Source organism: Lytechinus pictus, chromosome 15 (genome assembly GCF_037042905.1).
Source record: "Lytechinus pictus isolate F3 Inbred chromosome 15, Lp3.0, whole genome shotgun sequence".
NCBI lineage: Eukaryota > Metazoa > Echinodermata > Echinoidea > Temnopleuroida > Toxopneustidae > Lytechinus > Lytechinus pictus.
In genome coordinates, this window is record NC_087259.1 from 10071082 (window position 1) to 10097551 (window position 26470).

At 37.9% G+C, this 26470-nt stretch overlaps 1 protein-coding gene across 1 annotated transcript; it reads right to left on the reverse strand.

Moving 5' to 3' along the window:
* Positions 1–1180: 1180 nt before the first annotated feature.
* On the reverse strand, positions 1181–26065 carry LOC129277733 (ATP-binding cassette sub-family C member 5-like). The gene is made up of 9 exons (XM_054913885.2): positions 25171–26065; positions 20981–21256; positions 19346–19477; positions 12777–12924; positions 10308–10456; positions 8401–8649; positions 7100–7207; positions 5677–6183; positions 1181–5262 (listed from the first exon to the last, which is right to left on the reverse strand). The coding sequence occupies exons 1-9, from the start codon at positions 25600–25602 to the stop codon at positions 3169–3171; spliced, it is 4095 nt and encodes a 1364-aa protein (XP_054769860.2). The 5' UTR covers positions 25603–26065; the 3' UTR covers positions 1181–3168.
* Positions 26066–26470: the final 405 nt, after the last annotated feature.

Genomic DNA, 26470 nt, shown 5'->3' on the forward strand with positions numbered 1-26470 from the left:
ACAAGGACAGGGCCCACGAGGTCGAGGGTCTACAAGGGCGGGGTTTATGAGGCCAAGGGACACAAAGACGGACCCACAAGGATGAGGACGAGGGCACATGACGAAGAGTGTCTATGAGGCCAAGGGACACAAGGAGTCAGCAGAACGGTTTCAAAAGTGGGGGGCTGACCATAATAGACGCATAAAATCACAATCATATGGTAATTTTTACGTTTTTGGAAAAAAGTGAGGACAAGGGATCACAAGGACAGGGGATCAAAAGGGCAAGGTTCTATGAGGCCAAGGGTCCACAAGGACGAGGGTCTATGAGGACAAGGGCCCACAAGGACAAGGGTTCACAAGGACAAGGGCAAACATTGACAAGGGTCTAAGATGACAGGGGTCCACAAGTGCGAGGGTCTTATAAGGCCAAGGGACACAAGGACAGGGAACCACAAGGATTAGTGTCTATAAGGACAAGGGCACATTAATGATTAACGGGGGTCTATGAGGACAAGGGTCCACAAGGACAAGGGCACACAAGGACAAGTTTCTATGAGGACAAGGGTCCACATGGACAAGGGCGCACAAGGACGATGATCTATGAGGATAGAGACCCACAAGGATAAGGATACACAAGGACAAGGGTCTACTAGGACAAAGGTTTATGAGGCCAAGTGTCTACGAGACCAGGGTCCACAATAGCACACAAGGACGAGGGTCTGTGAGGATAAGTTTCTATGAGAACAAGGGTCCACAAGTAAGTGGATCCCCAAAGAAATCTAATAAGCTATAAAGTGCATCTTAAAGCAATGATTGCCATTTACAATTCGTGATACGTATATGACATGGAAAACAGGTTTCTTAGTCAAGGTTAAAGGTCGTTGAGGTCAGAAGAACTTATTATTTTGATATAAAATGAATGTTATGTAGTCTTCAAAGTCAACACTGCTGCTATATTCAATTCCATACGGCACGCGAGGCTTCCGAAGGTGTTCCATTTGTTCTCTATTTTGATCATCGTCATCAACAATTTAATTAATTTTGTATGATAAGATAAATTCATAAAAAGTACTATAAAACTACTACTGAACGCGAGGTTTTTTTTTTATAAAGTTCTGAAAATCTGTGGGGTTGGATCGCAAAATACAAACTGAAAAAAAAAAGGAATTAAAAAAAATTATATACAACACAAACTCTTCTAGGCAAACTGATTAGTTTAATAAATAAACACAAAACAGACCCTGAATATCATCATCGTCACCATCATCGACATCGTTATTCCCAGCATCAACAACATCATCGTTGCCATGCATTATCATTATACCAATATCAATTTATCATCATTCCAAATATGCACGTACATGTATCACATTACCTCTTTATTGGTAAATCATAATAACCCCGTTACAAAAAACACATTTTTATGGATAAATTATTATAATTATATCCTTAACAAAGATAATAACACATAATACACACCTGGGATCTCAGTTCTCGAGGAACAATATAGAGGGTTACAATGTATCTTGTTACTAATACAGAACAGTTAATGTAATACCAAACAAACAAACAAGAATATGTAAAAAGTGATTTGGAAAAAAGGTAATCATAGTTACATTAGTGATAATACTAATAATAATATAGGTATTTATATTTACCCAGGGTATCCACATCTAGTTCAGAAAACTGTTCTCCCAGCGGGCCCTGCTATTATTATTACCCCGGCTTTAGCTGAGCTGCCTAGGCGCTCAAGCATTCAATGAATTTCTTCCTACCGGGTACCCATTCACCTCACCTGAGTTGAGTGCAGCACAACGTGGATGAGTTTCTTGCTGAAGGAAACTACGCCATGGCTGGGATTCGAACCCACGACCCTCGGTTTCAATCCACTGGGTCACAACGCTCCACATTAATTATCTACTACTACCACCACCATCATGAAAGCCTGTGACAGTCATCAATTCATACTTTTTCAATAATTCTAGCCATACAACAATTTTTTTTCCAGCTTAATATCAGATCACTTTAGGTTTCCTCTGTATAAAAAGTATGGGAGCTCTTTCAATATTTTTTTTGTCAACACTCACCTTTTTTTTCAGCTATTCTTTATTTGTGTCCACTCCTAAAGATAGGAACGTTGCGGAAGAGATGCATAAACATAGAAGTCGATTTTCAGTGTGATGTTTAGCTATCCTAAAGTCAGTGATAATCATATCACACTTACAGGACATAAAACAACTTGAAGGGAGAAGCAATCTTATTGGAAAAGGAAAATGAGAGGGACAATTTGAAATGAGTTTAACCGAAATCGGTTATAAAATAAAAGAGTTGAGGAAGTTTGAAAGTTCTTGCAATAAGCAGATAGGACACCTCAAATTGACAAACAAGCTTCAAAATGGTCGACTTTGCGGGCAACTCTCCATTGGTTGTGTCCACAAATTTTCAGATGTTCCCTTTATCTTACATATTTTATGGTACTAGTACAGTCAGTCCATGCTCCTCCTAACCTTGACATACTAGTGGTGTGAATTAATTTCCCGTGGCATATGTTGTGCTAGTACGTGTCAAGAGGCGATTCGAAAGATAATGGGGAAAATCTTAAAAGAATTGGGAACAAAAAAGGGAGAGTTATCCACAAAATCAGCTATTTTTAAGTTCACTGAACTGGAATGGCAAGTATAATGAAGAAAACGGAAAATGCAATTTATATCTTTTGGGGCAAACTATACAGACCAGGATAATGGGGAAGCAATGATTTCTCCAGAGTTAATGACTACCATAATAATCATTTTATGAGTAATAGTAGTAGTAGTAGTAATACTAATAGAGGTAGTAGTATTCTTATGGTAGTAAGTTAATTGAGATGTGATATTACAAGTTACAATAACTGAGTGAACCTTCTACTACTTCTAGTACTACTGTTTCTACTTCATCTGCTACTACTTTTAATATTATCCACAACAAAAATAAATCTAAAATTTATATACCCTGCCTTGGGTTTTCAAGGTTCAAATCCTTAAGGCATGCTCAAGTCTAAGGCACTGACCAAATAGGCATTAGGGCACCTGGGGCCATGTCCGAGAAGAACACTGACCCAGAACACCCAAAAAGGCCAGTAAATTCAATAAGTAAATCTGCCATATATTTTCCTGTTGAAACTCTGATAGCCATAATGTGTTGCATCCATTAAAAGGAGACATCCATATCACCGTTTTTATTTTGTCCTGATCTCAAAAATCCGTTCAGTCTAGAGTCTGGGTTGGCAAGGAGTTCTGATGGTGTATCCATCTCCAAGACAAAACCGTCTTCCATAACAAGAATGCGATCAGAGTCTAAGACTGTGTGAAGACGATGAGCTATTGTCAAAACTGTGCAGTTTGAAAATGCTGTTCTGATTGTACTTTGGACGAGGTTGTCTGTTTCTACATCAACAGCAGCAGTTGCTTCATCAAGGAACAGTATCACCGAGTTCCGCAGGAGAGCTCTAGCTAGACAAAGAAGCTGTCTTTCTCCAGCGGAAAAGTTTGACCCATTTTCACTCACAGGGATTTGGAGTTGTCGTTGGATACCAGATATACTTTTCTTCATGAATGTTTTCTCCAAAGCATCCCAAATCTGAAGGTCAGAAAACTGATCGTAGGGGTCAAGGTTGAAACGGAGAGTTCCTCTGAAGAGAACTGGATCCTGAGGGATCACCGAGATACATGAACGAAGCTCCCTGACAGGGATGCTACTGATATCAAGGTCATCTATAAGAATTCTGCCCGACATTTTATCGACCAGACGAAACAAAGCGACAGCAATGGATGATTTTCCTGATCCTGTTCTTCCTATGATTCCAATTTTCTCTTTAGAATGAACTTGGAATGAAACGCTCTTCAGTACTGCTGGAAGGTTGTCTCGATATTTCATCTCAATTGAATCAAATGTGACCTTTCCATGCTTTGGCCAACCCTGCTTGATCGTCAACCCTTTACTGGTGCATCGTTCTGATATCAATCTTTTAACATAATCAATGATTCGTTCAATTGATGTAAAACGGGCTTGTGTGATTGTGATCAGTCGCACAGAATACTGAAGAGTTCCTAGAAGCTGTACAGAATAAGCAAGAGCAAGACCAGCAAAAGCGGCAGCAGTAGTGTTGTGTGTGAACACAACAGAAAGACCAAGTACCAGTTGGGCTAATGATACGCACAAGTCCAATCTGAAGGCCAACCATCGCTGCCCCAGTACAAAAAGTATTTTTGGAACAGCACTGGTGTCTAAAAGATTGTTACATCTTTCAATAAATCCCTTTTCCATCCCAAATGCCAGGATGGTTGTCTGAGCCTCTACTGCAGCTTTAATGTGACTGATGAGTGGTGATCGTTTGATATTTTCAATACGTTTGATATCACGAATAGCTGGTAGAAACATCCGAGATAAATACACAAAAACAATTGCAGCGATGATAACACCTATGATAAACCACGGAAAGACAATTATGACTATAATAATTGCTGAAAGCACACTTAAAAAGGTCCAGAGTGCCGTCTCGAGAGCATTCGGAACTTCGTTGTCAGCTTCGTCGATGTCACGAGAGAAACGATTCAGGACCCTTCCTGATGGAGTTGTATCAAAGAATTCCATTGGGCAACTGAGTACCTTTTGGAAGAGTGATCGGTGCAGGTTGAAGGACGCTCTCTGCGTAATCATAACGTAATGAATTATGCGTAGACTGCATATTACCATCACACAGCAAAAGCTGTACAGATATACATCCCTGTAAAACCAGAATTTAGGATTCTGCAGAATATCTGGTTGATCGTCTTGCTGTGGATTGGTACCATTCTGAGGGTCACCACTGCCCTTGGTAAGCCAGTAACTTAACCAAAAGTTGTTGAATGCAGCACTTGCCGGCGATAAAACGTATAACAGAAAGGAAAGAAAACATGGTATCACACCCCCTGCATATCTGCAGTAGGTAAGGTAGGTCTGTGCATTGACTTCGCCCTGTTCACGAGTCTCTGTGCTCACCAATTTCCCATCTTTGGTTTTATCCTGACAGTCTTCACTCATATGCTTCGCTGGGAATTTCTCCGAGAGGCCTTTGGGTTCCATCTTTCCGTTGTCACCGTCTCCGTCGATGCAGTCGTCTGCTGTTCTTGCGTGGTCTTCTGATCCGAACTGCTGTATAAGTCGGGCATATTCGGCTTGGTTAGCCATGAGCTGAGTAGGCGTACCGTGTTCTATCACCCGTCCACTGCTGATGACTATCACCTCATCGCATTTGCTCAAGTACTATGGTAAAAAAAGATGTCAATGAGGATGTTAGGCCCTACTATTTTACTCAAAACATTTCATTAATATGAACATGAAAATAACAGTGAAAACAAAAATATAGAAATAGGACCAAAATATATATATATTTTGCAAATCATATCACTTTATCTCATATGATCAAAATGAAAATATAAATAAATCAATTAAAGAAGTGCAAACACCACATCTTAAAATGCCAAGCTTTGACAATAGGCCTACTGTGTGAAGTAATTATGCCAAGGGTCGCCTATGATAAGTCGATAAGTCTCTCACAGAAATCAAATGACAGTGATCCAGTTGTTCCCTGTTGAATATTGCATAGGTCTGCCCTTTCAAACACTCCCGTTTTGAAAGAGTAACAAGCTGATTCATCGTGAACAGCAGGAGACTTACTTGTAAGTTTGCCGTGACCAAGAGTACCGTCTTGTTCTTGAGGCTACCCGCAATGCACTCAGTAAAGATGTGTTCCGCCACCCTTGTATCAACTGCACTCAACGGGTCATCAAGCAGGTAGATATCCCGATCAGCATAGACAGCTCGAGCCAGACTCATTCGATGTTTCTGACCTCCACTCAGGTTGACGCCACGCTCGCCGATCTCCGTGCGATCACCGCACGGAAACGCCGCGATGTCGTCACTCAGACAACTGACCCTGATTGCGTCCCGATATCTCTTTTCTCCATTGCCATCTTCAGTCTCTCGCCTACCTTCACGAGGATCACCGAACATGGTGATGTTCTCACGGACTGTTGTGTGGAAAATGTCAGGTTCTTGCGAGGTGTACGCCAAAGACCCTTCTACTGCTACGGATCCTTGTACAATGCGAGTCTGCTGGAGAATGGTGTGTATCAGACTGGTTTTGCCGCTTCCTACGCTCCCACACACACCTACAAGTGATCCCTGAGAAAATAGTGCACAAAATATTAACCTAGTTTGAGTCTAATTCATTTCATTAGATGTCATGACATCAACTAAGGCCTATTTATCATGAAAATTCTTCAAATTTGATCTCTAATTCTTTATCTTTCCAATACCCATGCAGCTTTTATTAAATGTGTATGTAATGAATATATATTCTACAACTAATCATGCAATAAATTATAATTTTTCTTTTCTTCAAAAGCTATCAAATTGACCGGGAATGGGTAGTTCATGTAATTAAAAAGATGTATTAACATTTTGCTATGTAACCCTCGCAGATCATGTCCTTTTCCTAATAATATGCAAATTCTGTAATTTTGAAGGACTGGATAATTCTATTGTTATCAATACCACAACTCCTCAATCGAATTCATATCAAAAGTAGGATGATGCCATTGCATGTCTTGTACTTCATTGATCGGGAGGGATGGTGTAGATCAAATTACATACTGATTTCATGTAAAACCAATAGAGAACCGAAGTGATGACGTCACAAAACCTTTTTTTTTTGCATTTTAGCGTATTTGATGCCATTTTTATGATAGCGCATGATGAAAAACCCCACATGAATACATAATTAGCCCTATTGAAGTACTAGTATTTGCCTGGTTCCTATAACTTTTAGAACCACGCCAATATGCATTGACTGAAATGGAGCTCATGTATTCATGAGGTCATATCTTGGGGCCCCATGGACCGATTCTCACCATATTCGGTTGTGGGGTTTGTCATCATGCTCTACCAAAATATGGTATAAAAAGCGCTGAAATGCAAAAACTGAAAATTGATGACGTCACACTTCGAAACTATATGCAATAATAATTGCTGTGCCCTGCTCAGATGTCTAGAGAAGCCATATGTCACATAAAACTACAATCAAAATACGATTCCTCACCTTTTTTAATACAATTGATATATCATTCAATGCATGTGTTACGGGGGAGTTCGACAACGGGTCGCTTTCATGGTCCACGTGGTCCGAAGTTTCATAACCGTCACTTTTCTACGTCCAAAATGCAGGTTGAAATTTGAAATATAAAGGAAAGGAAGAAACAAGTATTAAAAGCCTGTCTGTACTTTTGCTGGTTAATCCCCAAAATACATCTATCGCACTATTACAATTCACATACTAGCAGATATGAATAGATATATTGTCCAACTTTGGCAATAGGAAGCAAGTGACACATCAGTCAAATTTGAGTTATTGTTGTTTCTGAAACACCCTTTGTGTGTTGCAAGTTCAGGCAAAATTTGGGTAAGAAATAATCGTTCTATGGACAGATATTGAAGAAAATATGCGGTTAAATTGCATTGGCGCCTCTGTAAATTTTTTTTTTTTTGCAGGTGTTTCTGCATTTATTGAAAATTCAATATATGAAACACAGTAATCATAATGAATATAAAGAAATACAAAAATAAATGAAATAATTACAAATTGCGACGATTACATAATAGAAGAATAATTTACATAGATATACATGTAAGCAATAATATATAAAATAAAATGCAGTGGCTAGCTATCATAAGCAAAATGCTTGAGAGAATACACATCTTTACAACACACATCTTTACAACAAATGATACGTTTGTAACTTGCTTCGATCCCTCAGCCAAAGTACGGCAGTATACCCTACAACAGTTATGATGTGGAGGATGGAAATATGTTTTAAAGGATTATGTTCCTATTTTACATGAAAATTTAGTTTGATCTGTTGCCCGATCAAAATAAAATATCTGCTTGCTTGGTTTTTTTTTAATATATAAAACCTATTACAAAGTACAGATGAGCTTTGTCTGTTTGTCTGTAGCTATCGGATATCCAATCAATAAATTTATACACTGTATTACACTGTATTAGTACCTACCATAAAACGTAACATGGCCAAGACCTCTCCTTATGCTCTTTATTGTTACTTTAATTTCTCTCCCTTTTTTCATTTCCCCCCTACTTTTTAAACGGAAATTTTAGACCGACAAAAAGATTATTGTAAAAATAGCAGCAAAAAGAAAAAAAAATGTTGGTGAACGTTGACGAAATCCATCAAACATTAACAAAAAGATTATTAGATTTTTTGTTCATTTGTGACGTCATATGCAAGCAGCTTCCCACTATCGTGAATTAAAAAAATAACTAGATTACGGCTTCCTTTTTTTTGGGACGCACTATATATTTATATATAAATATGAGACACGTACCCGTTGTGTCTCGCGTTGCTCCCTTTCGTTTTTTGTTGTGCCGTCATCCCAAGTCGCTGTCACTGATTTCAACTCAATCGCGTTCGACCGGTCCGTCACACCTGCACCGATCGGCAGCACCTCAGCCTGAATCATTAAGTTCTTGATCCGTCGTACAGACACAAGAAGATCGCTCAAGAATTGGAAACCGAATTGTGTCATGGTGAGCATAGAACGCATGCTATAGATGACAGCGACATAGGTCAACACCTGTATATATGAATTTATTCAGTAACACTAAAATAAACATAACATCATTTGAAAACACAAAGATGTAGAGAATCTCTTGACTGGAAGACATTGAAACAAATTATTAAAGGTCAAGTCCACCCCAGAAAAATGTTGATTTGTAAAAATAGAGAAAACCAAACTAGCATAACGCTCAAAGTTTCATCAAAATCGGATGTAAAATAAGAAAGTTGTGACATTTTAAAGTTTCGCTTATTTTTCACAAAACAGTGATATGCTCATTCCAGTGACATGCAAATGAGACAGTCGATGATGTCCTCCACTCACTACTTCTTTTGTTTCCTATTGTTTGAATTATACAATATTTCATTTTTTACAGAATTGACTATAAGGACTAACTTGACTGAACCATATAGTATTAAACAATGCTAATTCCACATGTTCATTGAGAAAATACCCGTTGTTTCACTTGACAATGAGAAAATTAAAATATTTCATATAATAAAATACAAAAGAAATAGTGAGTGGATGACGTCATCGGTCTCCTCATTTGCATACCGACCAGGATGTGAATATAACTATTAAGCGAAACTTTAAAATGTTATAACTTTCTTATTTCACATCCGATTTTGATGAAATTTTCAGTGTTATATGCTTGTTGGATTTTTCTCTTTTATTAAAAACAACTTTTTGTTGGGGTGGACTTGTCCTTTAAGGAAGATGGACAGATTAATGATCCGTCTGGGACCATGGCCATACGCAGTGGGGAGGGGAGGCGACAGGGGGAGTTGCCCCCCCCCCTGAAATTTCGAAAACTTACATTTTCATACTGAGATTTTAACAAAATTTAGCAAATCCTCAATTCATTTTAGACAATAAAGAAGGAAAGTTCAATCGCTTGGCTCCCTAGTTTCTTTGAAATGGATAGTGTGCAATTTTGTTCTTACAGACAAATGATTGGATTATTACACTCGCACTTAAAGTTTATATACAATTTTGCGGCGATTGTAGCAACCGAAGAAGATTTTTTTTAAAACTTGAATGAGTACTAGTTTTTATTCCAGAGCATTAGATGGCAATGTGCATTAATCAATGTATATATATTTGTCTCTTTGTGGTATTTTCGGGGGAGGGGCTCGACTTCCCCCTCCTGTAGAAATGCGCCTGTATAAGGTTCATGACTTTTGGTAATGTATGTCATCTATAATATAAATGTCATAATATGCCGTTAAGTGTGAAAATACACATTGGAACACAAAAAAGATCGAAAAACAAAATGTAATTTAGGAAGATATTTGTCCAGATGTATTTTAAGTGATGTGCTTAGTATCAGTTGTGGTATGATAGGTTTGACGATTTATTTACTGTTTCATTTGATATAATGTATATAAAGTTGCCCTGTTTCGTTTTTGTTTTTCCCCTTGTTATGTAACGTTCTTTCTATGGATAGTTTTTTCATGTATTATGTCTTTATTGTCTATATTATGTCACGGTGCACTCCTCTAAAGCTCTGCTTACTGAGTTGCTACCTCCATTGTATTGTAACTTTTAGAAATGTATTCATGCTTTTACCTTTGGAAATACATGTTGAATTGAATTGAATTGAAATTGAATTCTTCCCATTTTCCAAGCAATGCTGTACTGAATGTCTATTAGTACAGGGTTTGATTGCAGCATACCTGGTCTGATGAAAAGCTCTCATTAAGGAAGAGTTTGAGCATGATGGTGGATACTACAGCTACTGTTGGTACCAGAACGTTGAAGCTCTTTTGAATTCCACGAAGGACGCCTAGGCCAACTAGTGCTCGTAACTCGGTTTTGCGAATATCTGCAGGAAAAATAAATGATCACTAATCATTATCTTTACATCAGTGGCGTACCGTGGGTCACGGCATTGGGGGGGCACCAGAATTTTTTTTAGTCACTTAGTGAGCGCGCGAAGCCAGTTGCCAGATAAACTGACCTAATACAGACATTTTAAGGACAGTGCCATTAAACGGATATGTATTTCACTGATCGCATAATGCGAGCGCGAAGTGCGAGCTGAATTTTTTTTATATTCAGACCCAAAAAGGGATATTATAAGCAAATTTTTGTAATCATGATACATATCTATCTCGCTAAACAAACAATGCGAGCGCGAAGCGCGAGCTGAAATTTTTGTATACATTGACCCCAAACGGGGACAGTTTGAGGACTACATTTTAGGAATCCATTAAGAGCATACATATCTCACCATAGTCATCTAATGCGAGTGCCAAGCGCTTGCTGATTTTGTTACAATTATATACATCTAAACAGAAGAAACACTTTTAGTCATTGTAGTCATGATTATCACACGCATCACACTAATAAAATATTGCGAGCGCGAAGCGCGAGCTGAAAAATATAGGAAATTCAGATCTGAAGTGGACATTTTAAGGCTTGTTTGTAGGAATTCACGAAGACCATGCGTATTTTATTAACCAAATGATGCGAGCGCGAAGCGCGAGCTGAAATTTTTGTATATATTGACCACAAACAGGGATATTTTAAGGACTCCTTTTTTTAAGGAATCCATTAAGAGTACACAAATCTCACCATAGTCATCTAATGCGAGTGCCAAGCGCATACTGATTTTTTAGAATTACATCTAAACACATGAAGCACTTTTTGCAGTCATTGTAATCATAGTTATCATACGCATTTTACTAATCAATTAATGCGAGCGCGAAGCGCGAGCTGAAAAATATAGGAAATTCAGACCTGACGAGAACATTTTAAGGCTTGTTTGTAGGAATTAACAAAGACCATGCGTATTTCACCAACCAAATGATGCAAGTGCGAATCGCAAGCTGAACATTTTTGATATTCAGATCAGAAAAAAGGGACATTTTAAGGACTGATTTTAGGAATTCATGAAGAGCATACATATCTCACCAATTCACTAATGCGAACATAAGCACGGGCAGGAAATGTTTTATATTAAGACCTTAATATGGGACAATCACTTTAAGTAGTCATGAAAAAGAAGCATATGTCACTACATAAAACAATAATTCGAAGTGCGAGGAAATCTATTTGGTGTATATTGACTTGAAAACGGGAGGTTTTAGTACAATAGGCTTATATATCTCGTTAAACAGACAATGCGAGCACCAGGAACAATGAAGACTTAGGCCCTGAGCAAATTGCGTTTCATAAAGTTATGAAATTTTTGAAATGTAATATAACATAACATAATTATTATATAACATTATAATGAACAATAATTTCTTCTTTCCCATTACGTTTCTCTCCCCCTCTCTCTCTCTTCTCCTTTTCCCCGTTCTTTTTTTTTTTTTTTTTTTTTGCCAGCCGATTGGGGGGGCACGTGCCCCCCCATGCCCCCCCCCCCGTAGTTACGCCACTGCTTTACATTATTGTGAATAAAAGAAAATATCTTTTACTAGTACCCCACACCCTCTGAGATAATAAGACCGGATCAAATGTTGTAAGATGTCTTGTCACTGATGGCTTAGGACCCAACACGGGCGCATTGTTAAGTATAAATTTAAACAACGCTGTTTACTATGTGAATCGCACAGTAGTTGTTTAAACAGTTTAAACAAGTGTTTAAAATCTCAAACAACCATGCTTAAATTATTGATAATACAATATTTGAATTTAAACTTTGTTGTTTAAGATTTTAAACACTTGTTTAAAATGTTTAAAAAACTACTGTGCTATTCACATAGTAAACAGCGTTTTTGAAATTATTTTAACAGTGCGGATCCAGGATTTTTTCAAAAGGGGGGGGGGGCACATTTGCCGATGAATCTTTGACAAGCAAAAAAAAGGGTTTTCGCCTGAAATGGAAGGCCGTTTCGTGCGCGGCAAATTTGACAAGCAAACAAAAATGATAACGGTAAAAAAAAAAGGGTTTCTCCTCAAATTGAAGGCCACTTCTTGGAAAATTTCATTAGCAAAAAAAAGAAAAAAGAAAAGGTCCTCACTTAAAGAAAACTGCACGTTTGCATTAAAAATGTTGATTATGGCTCTCAAAAGTGGGGGCACGGACCAGATGTGCCCCCTGGATCCGCCAGTGGCACCTTGTAGTCTTGTGTAAGGTCGTGCGTTAATTTAGGAGCAGCTTATGACACTTTACAACCTGAAATTCTATGTCTTACCATTAATCTTCTTCTCAAAACAGTCTTCCCATGCATACATCTTGATGAACTTGATGTTAGTTAGCATCTCGCTGATAGTGTGGACCCGCTTATCAGTCTCTTTCATCATGTTTGTACGAAAGACAACCTTACCTGCTGTTAACGCAAACTGTTAAAGAAACGACCCAAAACTGATGTTAGACATTCAAGATATATTGTTGGAGTAGTGGGGCCGGAGGTGAGTGACTCTTCTGATTATTAAAGGGGTACTCCGGGCTGAAAGTAATTAATTCTAAATAAATAAGAGTAAAATTCCCTGAGCAAAACGCTGAAAGTTTCATCAAAATCCGATAACAATGATCGAAGTAATTGAAATCTGAAATTCAATCTTTTTTTAAACCGTTGTGCACACCGTCATGAATATTCATAAGGTGGATTGAAAATGTCATATCCCCACTTTCCTTTTTCTTATGTTCTTACATGCAGTGGCGTAACTACGGGGGGCATGGGGGGCAGGTGCCCCCCACCCCCCATTGGCTGACAAAAAAAACGAGGAAAAGGAGAAAAAGAGGGAGAGAGGAAGAGAAACGTAATGAAAAAGAAATTATTGTTCATTATGATGTTATATTATACTATAATTCTGTTATATTACATAAGACACATTTTTTCATAACTTTATGAAACATAATTTGAGTATGGCCTATGTCTTGATTGTTCCTGGTGCTCACATTGTCTATTAAACTTTAACGAGATATATAATCCTGTTGTACTAAAACCTCCCGTTTCCAATATACCTCCTCGCACTTCGAGTTATTAGTGTTTTATGTACAATAGTATGTGTCAGATTCATGCACTGTTTTGCATTATCTGGCGATAGATGCTATTCTGGTTATATAGATAAGTTGACTAAGAATTTACACAATAATAATAAATCAAAATCAATGCATTGATATATGTATTCAAATCATGAAATTGTGATTTATTAATCAAATATCTTCAATTCAGAATGAATATTATCTCATTGATTTTCACATGACAATTTAAACAATATAATCTCCATTTACATAGATGATATACATGCATGCTCAAATGCAAATGCTTCACTCTCACCTAAATATTCAGATGAAAAAACTTTGTCTATTTATCCTTCTTCCAAATAGCAAACTTTGTAAATATTCAATTACCTGTTTTTCCTACGAAAAACAATTATTCCTTTTTGGCACATGTAAATAGAACAAAATTGGTGTACTGCAATAATTTAAGTGGCCAAACTAACACTTGAGCTCATAATTCAGATTACTATAAAATCTCAAAGAAATTGCTTGCAGCAATTCTGTAACTCTGCAATTCTGCAGCTAAATCAATTAACAAACAATAAGTATCCGCGAATGTTCTCAACTCATATGGACTGTTCTTACATCAGGCCTTCAATGAACGAACGCATGTCGCGTTCTATCCTCGACGAAAGCTTGTCGTAGTTGTAGTGATTAACAGAAGTGCACCGATGCTATATACGCGTCTAGTAGACGGAGACTCGCATCATGGTGGTTGAACAGAGTCCATCCTGGAGGACTTGTCCCAGAATCAGAATTCGAATCATCGGAATCTCTATCGAAATCCCTATCGGAATCGGAACCCAGCTGCCTGACCGCTGTCAAAAACAATATATAGTACAGCCTACAGGTCACAGCATAAAGTTGCGATTATACTAAATATAGATATATAAATACAATCTTTTCTAAAATTGTCTATGCATGGCTGTTTCTTCATGCACAAGAAACATACCGGAACATTTGGAATAAATCAGGAAACTAACATATATTAACTATAATCGTAAAATGCACCAATATGAATATTATAATTGGATCACATCAATTTAAATCAAAAACACTCATTGCCTAGTAAAGTACATGATTATTCAAGAAACATAAAAATTCTTCTATTCTTCGTATCAATTGAACATAACCTAAAATGGATGAATTAAATTGCCCTTATTCCAATATCTATGAAGGAAAACAAAACATCTGCCCATAGAGCACATTCTTACTTGTCAGGGCACATTATTCTCTTTACAAAACAAAACCCTTTAGCAGGTTGACTTCTTTATGGCAAAATGCTATGAATATATACATATATAGCAAAAATATAAAATACATCAAATGATTAAATTTGAATTAATCAAATTACTCAAATGGTTACTTCCATTCCTCTTTAGCAAAATATAAACTTAACCAATTGCCCATAATGAATCTGAGATTAGTTCGGGTGCCACGCCCTATGTCTGGATGATATATACATTATAAAAAAAACTATGAATAAATCTGGGAAATATTACTAAAACAGGTAAATATAACTTACTGTTGTCAGAGCCATACTGTAGAGCTGAGAGGAGTCTTCTTCCTGGCCTGTCTTGCCCGGTTTTCCGTCGATGCCAACCAAAATAAATAAGTATTTAGGTGCTGTACATCTCTAATCACTCCCCAATTACTCACTCAGCACATAGGTCCTGTCTTGACCAGTGTCAAAATTGCTCTGCCCAGTGGCAAGAACATGCAACATACAGCAGCATTCATGCATGGCTCATTGCACACATCATTAACATACCTCTCGATCTTACTCCACCAGACCACTCTGGCATGATATGGGAGCCTATTGTTTATCTGGGTTAGTATGGATTGCTAGGATTGCTAAGATTACTAAGATTCCCATCTCCATTATTTAAAGTGCTTATTTAAAATGGTTCTAAGATTAAGATTCCTGTTGACTTTGTGACAGTTTGCTTCTTTTTCATGACTACTTAAAGTGATTGCCACATTTTAAGGTCTTAATATAAAACATTTCTTGTCCTTGCTTATGCTCGCATTAGTGGATTGGTGAGATATGTCTGCTCTCCATGAATTCCTAGAATCAGTCCTTAAAATGTCCCTTTTTCTGATCTCAATATCAACAATTTTCAGCTCGCATCATTTGGTTAATGAAATACGTATGGTCTTAGTGCATTTCTACAAACAAGCTTTAGAATGCCCCTTTTCAGGTCTGAATTTCCTAAATCAGTTGTAAATCCATTTTTAAAAATTCTTTGTGAGTACAACTTGAATATATACAATTTCATGCAATAAAATAAATAAGTGGCAAATTGATATAATCAGCTCGCCAATTGCCTATTCATGAAGACAAACACATAACTGTTTCACCAAAATAATGACAAACTTTAAATATCATAAATTTGTTATTCCTTGCATAGGCGGATCCAGCTTTTGGCGAAAGGGGGGGGGCGCACTGCCGAGCGGCGCACATATTTTTGCACTTCACCGGCGCCATAAAAGAAAATGTTGAAAAAGGGGTAAAGTCTGACCCTGTTAAATGCTCTTTTCAAAATGTAGGATAGTTTTCATGAAATGTTAAGGAAGAAAAATGTTTTTCACAACAGCAGATCGCGAATGTTTTCAAAATCTCGTGTATTAAACCTTTTATTGCGATGAGGCCAAAACTTTTGTATATTAATAGAGATACAAGGTTTTTTTACTATATGTATATAGGTATATATACACAGGGGCGTCGATCCTTTTTTAAAGATTTTCGGGGCAAAATCATGAATCAACTTTCCAAAGGCGCTCGATATCACACAAAACAAACAAACTCACACAAACACACACACACATATGCATATATATATATATGACTCATGAGATAGAAACACATATCTCAACAACAAATCAATGCGAGCGCGAAGCGCGAGCTGAAATTTTTTAGTATACTGACCTGAAAACAGGAAAAAGGTGCCTGTTTAGGACTGTTTGTAGAAACTCATGAGGAGGATACACAGATAATGCGAGTGCCGAGGGCGAGCTGAAATTTCTTTATATTTTGACCAGAAAGCTTGATATTCTATGCATTTTGGGTACCAATGATTAAGATGGGTATCTAAAAAAACAAAAGATGCGAGCGCGAAGCGCGAGCTTAAAATTTTGATATTTCGATCTGAAAAAAATGACAGTTTAATGGACGTTTGTAATAAAGAACAAGATTATATCCAGCAAAAGATTATTGCAAATCGAAGCGGGAGTTCTTTTGACGTTTAGTCCTGAAAAAGGGACATTCTATTCACCTATTTAATCATGAAAAGTATGGGGTTTTTGCTACAGAAATGAAGCGAGCGCGAAGCGCGAGCTGAAAATTTTTATATTCCAATCTGAGAAGCGGATAATTTAAGCACGATTTTAAATAAAGAACGAGTTGTGTAGGTCAATCTCAACATACAACTGGTTGCGTAATTATACACTCCCGGTACTAGCAACGGGTTTTAGCAAAGTTTTGGGCTAAAATATCGAATCATCTTCATAAAACACTATCATGACTATAGTAGCTGTCTTAAACTAAAGGCCATAGAGGTGGCACAATGTGGAATGTGTAAAGAAGAAAAGTGACTGACCTTCTTTTTATTAAAGCATTGGAAAATAAGATCAAAATTAAAGGATTTGCTCTACGCTTTTGTATGATTCTGGGATTTTTTAAATAAATTAAAGATTTCATGACATCTGTCATTCTGTGGGCAACTGCCCCGCCCCAGTCCACTCTGTAAGGGCATGCGATAAGCTTTGTTATGACCATTCAACAATAAAATGTATAACCAGGTGCCGCTGATCATTCTTGACCGGCGCCGATCTAGATTTGGTTGGCAATAGCCCCTTCTTCATTATTCTACCGGCGCCTATTTATTGGAACCAGGGGACGCTGATTATTCTTGACCGGCGCCGATTTAGAACAAGTAGTGCTGATTATTTTTACCGACGTCACGTAAGATTCAGGCAGCGGCAATTCATAATTGATTGGCGCCGATTTAGAACCAGGAGGCGCCGATTATTCTTTACTGGCGCCGATTTTTAACCAGGTGGTGCTGATTATTCTTGTCCGGCGCCGATTTAGATTTAGGTGGAGCTGATTATTCTTGATCGGCGCCGGTTAAGACTCAGGCAGCGCCGATTTATAACCAGATGGCGCTGATTATTCTTGACCAGCCCCGATTTAGATATAGGTGGCGCTGATTATCCTTGATCGGCGCCGGTTACGAACTCAGGCAGCGCCGATTTTTCTTTACCGGCGCCGATTTATAACCAGATGGCGCCGTTTATTCTTGCCAGGCGCCGATTTAGATTTAGGTGGAGCTGATTATTCTTGATCGGCGCCGGTTAAGACTCTGGCAGTGCCGATTTATAACCAGATGGCGCTGATTATTCTTGTCCGGCCCCGATTTAGATTTAGGTGGCGCTGATTATCCTTGATCGGCGCCGGTTAAGAACTCAGGCAGCGTCGATTTTTCTGTACCGGCGCCGATTTATAACCAGATGGCGCCGATTTTTTTTATCTGGTGCCGATTTAGATTTAGGTGGCGCAGATTATCCTAGATCGGCGCCGGTTAAGACTCTGGCAGTGCCGATTTTTCTCGAATGGCGCCGATTTATAACCAAATGGCGCTGATTATTCTTGTCCGGCGCCGATTTAGATTAAGGTGGCGCTGATTATTCTTGATTGGCGCCAGTTATATGCAGGCAGCGCACTGCTGATTATTTTTAACCGGCGAAGTTGTTGGGAAAAGGGTAGTTAAAAGAAAAGATAAGGAAGATGATATGATTGTGCTTTGCTGGGGGATAGTCTTTCCTTACTGTTGCTAATATTATATCAGTGTATATTTTTTTTAAGCATCGCCTTTTCTTTTCATCCTTTATTTTTATTTTTTCAAGTAGCACCTTTTCTTTCTTTTACTTTTTTTTTTTTTGAGCGGCGCCTTCGGCGCCGCTCAAATATTAGGGGGGCGCGCGCCCCCTGCGCCACCCCCTGGATCCGCCACTGCCTTGTGCAAGTTTGATGACATTTTCAGTGTTTTGTTTGTCTGATTTTACTTTTCAAATCATATTATTTTCAGCCTGGAGTAACCGTTTAATGACAAAGGTATAGGTATAGCATTTCGTTTGAGCAAATTGTGTTAAAAAAGGACTAAAATATGTATGATAATTATCAAGAAAACGATAAATAGATAGATACGGTGGTGCCCTTTAGTGGTGATAGCATGGCCCTGGGAAAGCAGGGGTGCTGAAGCACCTCAAAAAATTTCCGGGGGTGCAGCGTGTATTATTCTCCATATAGGCAGCACCCCAGGTATTCTGGAAGTTATGTAAAAATTGAAAAATGTAACAATAATGATCTTCATTCAGTTGTAGTGAAACCTTTATTGTTTGTTTGCTTTTCAAATTTCTCGGGACCTAATTGAGCTCTATATTGTAGTGAAAACTTTTTTCTTTTTTTCTTTTCAAATTTTCATCAGCACCCCCACTAAAAAAAATAGTTCCCAGCTAGGGCCCTGGGTGATAGATCTACCATTCCTGTTTGACCTATGTGATTGCACTCATAGCAGCTAATTTAGTAATTTCATTTTCCTGTAAAAGGGTACTCAGAACGGTCGTTCAGATATTGTTGTACAAAACAATGATTAACATTTTTTTAATCAATATTATCAATATTTGTTGAATACTCTATTCATCAGCACATAAACTCAGGCAGCTTTGTTTATAAAGTTTATAAACTGTACGTACCTGCGCTGCGTAAACAAGCACGTAGACCAGCATACCAATCAGAGCTGATTTGCCAATGATGTGCGTAGTGAATACGCATGCGCATATAAATACCACTGGTGCTCCGAAAATGAGAGGTGAAAAGACCATGCCCTGCAAATAAAACGAATTTAAAGAAACAGGAAGATTGAGTTAGAAGCAAGACGACGATATATTTGGTGCGTATATGCCTACGGATTATGAGAGAAATGGTGGTCACATTGATTAATCTCCTCATTAAATTTCTCCGGATTCTAAATTTGCAGAAGTCACCGATCGCAGGATGAGAAAAGGGTTTCTGTCATACCATTTTTTTTCCAGGATACCTTGCCGTGATTAAAACATGTCGTTTTATATATATATATTTATATATATACATATATATTAATGTGTGAAATCATATATGTACATTTTTTCGGCATCACCAAATTTTCCAAAGGGTAGATAGCTCTGCATGGGGAACCTTGATTTAAGCTACGACTACCATTGTTCTCTTCATCCATATCTTTCACAATATACATATATATATATATATAGTGATGCCGGAAAAAAATATATATATTATACAATTTGAAAAATATATAATGTATAATTATATACCACTTTCCTCCTTAGCTCCCATCAAGTATGGTCTAATAATAATTGCCCAAACTGTAGGCTATAATCATATTTCAATATATCTCAACTCGTGTTTTTTAAATTATTATAGGAAATAATTTGGAGTAATTCTGGTGTGATCTCTTTAGTCTGGCCTTAGCCTCTAGAGATCAGCCTCGATAATTATGTGACCTTTTGACCTTTACATGGCTCGTCCATCTCTGAAGTCCTTGTCCTTGGGCACGGTTAGTCTGGCCTTGGCCTTGACATCGGCTTTTCTGTCCAACAAAATTGATTTGAATTAAAAGAGAAAATCCAACAGCATAACATTGAAAATGTCATCAAAATCAGATGTAAAATAAGAAAGTTATGACATTTTAAATTTTTGGTTAATTTTACAAAACAGTCAATAAATGCACATCCTGGTCGGTATGCAAATGAGGAGACTGATGACGTCATCCACTCACTATTTCTTTTGTATTTTATTATATGAATTATGAAATATTCAAATTTTCTCCTTAGTGTCAAGTGAAATACGATTAATTCCTCCCAGAGCATGTAGAATAGACATTGCTTAATACTATATGGTTAAGTCAAGTTGGTCCTTATTGTCAAATCTGTATAAAAAATGAAATATTATATAATTCAAACAATAAAAATACAAAAGAAATAGTGAGTAAAGGATATCGTCGACTGTCTCGTTTGAATGTCACTGATTTGTGCATATAACTGCTTTGTGAAAAATAAGCGAAACTTTAATAACTTTATCAATTTACATCCGATTTTGATGAAATTTTCGGTGTTATGCTTGTTGGATTTTTCTCTCATTATTCAAATCAACATTTTGCTGGGGTGGACTTGTCCTTTAATAAATCATCATCCCAGTACTTAGTTAGGTATATATAAACGATATCAACACAACATTTTCACGCAATAAACATAAAAAGATCATACATGTCTGCACTAATGCAATAAATAGGATGACCTCCTTGCTCATAGAGGAATGCCTAGCTGACTTACATCGTAGAGCCTGTTTCCATCATTGACACACAAATTCACAATTTCTCCCATCGATGCCCTGTGAAGACCACGTAACCGCAGTATCTTTCGCAGTAGAAGCGCCACCACACCGCCCCGCAACCGCGCCCCTGTCCTCGCCCCAATGAAGTAACAGCAACCCAGTGTGAGGTTGTATAGAATGGTGAAGAGCATGGCACTGACCGCGTAAAGTAGACCGAGGTAAAGCGGCGCGGTCGCGTCCTCGGAATAACGGAGAAGACCGCGGATTGACACCGTCTGCAAAATGTAAAATATATAGAATGTGAAACAGTTAGTAAACGGCAATGTTATCATATCTTCAACCCATTCTCATTTACTTTTCTTGAATTGGTTCCCCTTAACCAGAAAAGAAAAATCAGGCAAGTTGATGTGTGATAGTTTGAACAATATCGGACAAACGATAAGAAAGTTATATATGAATATTTAAAAGTTGTAAACATTTATAATCACTGTACCCATGGAGACTTCAAATTATACGCATTTACGATGTCATAGTGATGCAAAGCAAGGACTACTTTTCCACTTACTCCAATACATAAAATGGTTGAAATGTCATTTTTGGTCAAAGGTTTCACTTCAAATCATATTTCTTGTCCATGAGGAAATAAAAGAATATGCTATATACCTGGGATATTATAATACTGCCCCAGGGGAATATGTATCTAGGAGAAAACTACAAAATTCTGATAATTAAGTACAATATAATTAAGTTGTCCTTGCCCCTTGTCACAATTTACTTACCCAGTTGCAAATTTGAAATTTTAGATAGTCTTAGGGATTTCAATTTTAAAGCAGCCTTGACTTTCTTAATGCTTGTCCAATTTCTTTCAAACTTTCACCATTCTGTTTTTCTTATTTGTCTCTTTTCCAACGTAACATTTTATGACAAAGGTTGAATTCCCCTTTAACCAAACCAGTTTGAGAAACTAGATGAGAATAGGGTTTTGATGCCTATAATTGGTTTGTAATTAGTTGATAATTATGTAAATAATGCACTTATGACATAAGGCCTAGAACATACACACACACACACATATATATATGTGTATGCAGAAATCAAACTTGAAGAACGCCATCAGTTTGACAAGTTCTGGTAGGGGGGGGGGGTTAAAACCTCCAATTTTCAACGCACAAGTCCAAACTCTCTATACAGTGGTGTAACTACTGGGGGCACGCCCCCCCCCCCTCGGCTGGCAAAAAAATGGGGGAAAGGAGAAAAAGAGGGAGAAAGAAAGAGAAACGAAGTGGAGGAAGGAAAAAATATTGTATATTTTATTGCATTATATTATGTTATATAATATTGTATAATTACATAATAAATATCTTTTGCATAACTTTTTGAAACATTATTTCCTGTAGAGGGCTTATGGGATAAAGAATCGTGTTCAGGGGGGGGGGGGATTAAATGGTACTAAAACATGCCGTTTTCGAGTCAATATACACGAAATATATTTCCTCGCAATTTGAGTTTTTTAATTATTTTATGTAGTTCTTTTTCATGACTTCTTAAAGTGATTGTCCCCTTTTCAGGTCTGAATATAAAATATTTCCAGTCCGTGCTTACGATTGCATTAGTGGATTTGTGATATATGTCTGCTCTTCATGAATTCAAAAAAAAAAAAAAAAATGAGGCTTTGTTAAAAATTTGATTGGCAAAAGCATGGTGTATTTGTAATCTTATATATATATATAGATAGATAGATAGATATATAAAAGAGACAAAGAGGTAATGCATTGTAGTTCCAACAAAGTTTATTTACAAGTCTAAATTTTCGACGTAAACCTCACGTCTTCGTCAGGGATACAAAGTTCACAGTGATACAAGCTCAAAGGGAGATACAAAGCTCACAGACTGTGAGCTTTGTATCCCTGGCGGAGTCGTGGGGTTTACGTCGAAAATTTGGACTTGGAAATAAACTTTGTTGGAACTACAATGCATCATTACCTCTTTGTCTCTTTTATCTCATCTGTGTCCAACACACGAAATGTAATATCGGTATATATACATTGTATACATTGTATACATATATAGAGAGCAGGGCCGCAACAAGGATTTTCTATTAGGGGGTTCCGAATTATAAAGAGTGAACATTTCTAGTATATGATCAGTTCCGTTACTCCCTGGGCAGATCCAGTTTTCGACAATAGGGGGGTCCATATTTCCCCCGATCGGCAAGCTCTTTTTTTTTTTTTTATGTAATCGGACATGAAAAGTGAGCGCTGCTGAGAGCAAGATGCGTATTAAGGCGGTAAATGAACAATAATATGCGTGCGCGAAGCGCGAGATAAAAACAGAAAAGGGTCATGTCAGGGGCGCCGAAACGTATTTTTCATTTGGGGGGGGGGCAAAGCCAAAAAGGGCAGTTATATGTCAAAATTGGCATTTTGGTGCAGACGGATGTTTTCACCATGAGATTGTCATCTGCGTGAAGTAGTTGTGTGTTTTTGTAGTAATTAAGTTGAGCAAAGCCTTTTTTAAAGTGATTTCTGATTGATAAAATATACATTAAAGGCTTTGTTTTTTCCGCGAGCGAGCGTAGCGAGCGAGCGGTTTGGATTTTTTTTAAATCTGAACATGGGCGAAAAGGTAGGAGGGGGGACGTGGGGCGGATCCGGGATTTTCCCCCGTTAAATTTGACAAGCAAAAAAAAAAGGGATATCACCCAAAATGAGATGTCATTTCGTCAAAATAAATTTGACAGGCCAAAAAAAAAAGGTTATCACCCAAAATGTAAGGTCATACATTTTGGAATGATGTATTTTTCCATCATAAAAGACCACAAATAGTAGGGGGCAATTGATATTGTGCCTCCCCCCCCCCCCTTTCCAAATGGTGGGGGGACACGCCCCCCCCCCCCCCCCCTGGGATTTCCGCCCATGAATCTGAAACTGTGAAACTCGCTTTTATGGCGCTAATTACTGTTAAAAAGGCATCCTCGCGAGATGTTGCGAGTGCGAATATCGCATGCTAAAACTTTTGGACATTTCATAAGACATGAAAATCAAACATTCCAAGCAGTTTTTGTTATCATGGTTGTCAGTGTATCTAACAAATGAAAAGAAATGACGCGAGCGCGAAGTGCGAGCTTAAATTTTTAATATACTGATCAGAAAAAAGGACCTGATAAGGAGTGCATTTAGTGACTGATTAATAGATACATATCTTACCAATCGAATAATGCAAGCGCGAAGCGTGAGCTGAAAATTTGTGATATTCAATTCTAAAGACTGGGCATTCTAAGCTCTTTTTGTAACCAAGAACAATTGAGTAACTTATTAAACAATAATTGATGCGAGCGCAAAATGAGAGGCAAAAAAATTGATATTCCAACCTGAAAACGGCACATTCTAAGTATTTTTGTAACCAAGGACAGAATGAGTACCTCACAACAATAATTGATGCGAGCGCGAAGCGCGAGCCAAAATTTTTGTGAATTCCTAACCTAAAATGTATTGTGTTCTACTTCAAAAGGGTATTTCATTTTGAAAATGGGCATATTTCATTTTGAAAAGGGATTTTTTTCCTACGAGGTTCCACCGCCCCTGGGGCATATTTAGTAATGTTTGCAGTGATTCATGACGATACATATCTCACCCCACTAACCGAATAATATGCGCTCGCGAAGTGCGAGCTAAACCTTTTTGATATTTTCACCTGAAAAATTGACATTCTATAAGCTCGTTTGATACATTAGGATGTTATTTGAATAAACTATTGATGCGAGTGTAAAGCGCAAGCTTATTTTTTATACGCTGACTTGAGAGGTTGACATTATAAGCATTTTTTGTACCAATTATCAGAATTGGTATCTTGGACCTAAAAGTTGGACACTCTATTCACTTTTGTAATCATAGAAAAATGTGCATCTTGCTAAAGAAATGATGCGAGCGAGAAGCGCGAGCTGAAATTCTTTATATTGTAATCCGAAAACTAAACATTTTAAGCATGCTTTTCAATAAAGAGGACAGAATTACACGTCATATAATTTCATTATATCTGAATTTCGGCATTATGATTAATGCATTATGCTAATCTGCAGATAAAATAATTTACTTCTTGGAACTTTATAATGCAAATATAATTAGTTACATCGAGACGTGTGTGTGCGCGCGGTGGGCATAAAGATAATTTAGATCAAAATTCAACTTACCGACAAAAGGAATACTGTCATTTGGCTGAATATAACCATTATCATACTGCCAAGAATACGCCACCAAACGAACCGCAGAATTACGCGTCCGAGTGACGCTTTGACCGCGTCGTCGCCGCTTTGTTTGATTTCGTCCTCCCATAACCGCGAAAATATCGTTGCATTTTTCTGCGCTGAATCCTCGGGTGCAATACCGCATAGATCGTCTTCATGAAGTCCGCGTTTCTTGGCGGTACGGAACAGCGGCGTCAACCATTGTGACGTTATACTGCTGATGATGCCCCTTGTCGCCCAACGCTTATTGGCGGCGGCGTCGTCATTAGTTCCCTCGTACGCTATGGTTGGTCTGGCACCATCTCCTTTCCGATTGTCCTGAAACTGTTCAGCATCCTTCGTATCATCATCCCTCTCTCCCTTTCTTTCAAGCTTCATCTCTTCGATGGTCTTCGTCTAGTCAATACGGTCAAACGCCGACCCAATGAGCTGTCTCAAATCGATTGCGAGATATAAAGTGCAAAGTTTGATAGTCTGGAAAGATGGCTTGGGAACTTGATTAGCTGGACAGTCTGTTTTACCCGAAGGCTCATTAGCAAATGAATCAACTTATAAAAGTTCTCAGGAAGTAAACAACATACATGTAGCTGTAGCAGGCGCGTATCCAACATCAGATCCTACAAAGCATTTCTTGGGCCCAATTGTCTGGGGACAATAATTTCCACGTTGCTCTTGGCCTATCTATTTTGCTGGTATATGGGCCCATAATTTATACATTCCTTTGTCATGCTGGATACGCTATAGTAGTAGTGCAGTCAAGGAAGAATAAAATGTTTTTTTTTATGCATTGTGCTCAAAATGTGTCGTGGATCAAAATAGCTATGCTCTCATGGCTTAGTGTGAAATGGTATTGGTGGAAGCGATTATATGTATTTATGCAGGTACTATGCTGCAGTCACATTTCCCCTTCGGCCCCGTACGGCGAGTCGAAAACAGCCGTTTTATCTAATTTCTTTTCAAACCAGCCATTATGTAGGCTGGTACAAAAAAATGTTAAAACGGCTGTTTTTTACTCGTCGTACGGCGCCCGTAGGTAAAATGTGACTGCGCCATAATTATCGATCGAGAATGCCAGCATCTCTTTCAAAAGCATGTTATACAATTTTTATGCTTCTTGATAGCACCAAGGACACTGGAGAAAAACACAGAAGAAGGTAAAGTCTAATTGGAAATGAGGGTTGCCGTGAACCATAACTTTTTTGGTATTGCCTGAAGTGTCTAGTTATTGAATCTTGATGTTCCCTTT

What these genes read in the sequence shown, in the direction of transcription:
- LOC129277733 (XM_054913885.2), bottom strand. Translation starts at nt 25,602, where the DNA reads ATGAAGCTTGAAAGAAAGGGAGAGAGGGATGATGATACGAAGGATGCT. An exon ending in TGACAGTATTCCTTTTGTCG is followed by an intron (nt 21,257 to 25,170) that starts GTAAGTTGAATT and finishes TACATTTTGCAG; the next exon opens with ACGGTGTCAATCCGCGGTCT. An exon ending in AGAGCTTTTCATCAGACCAG is followed by an intron (nt 8,650 to 10,307) that starts GTATGCTGCAAT and finishes TCATATATACAG; the next exon opens with GTGTTGACCTATGTCGCTGT.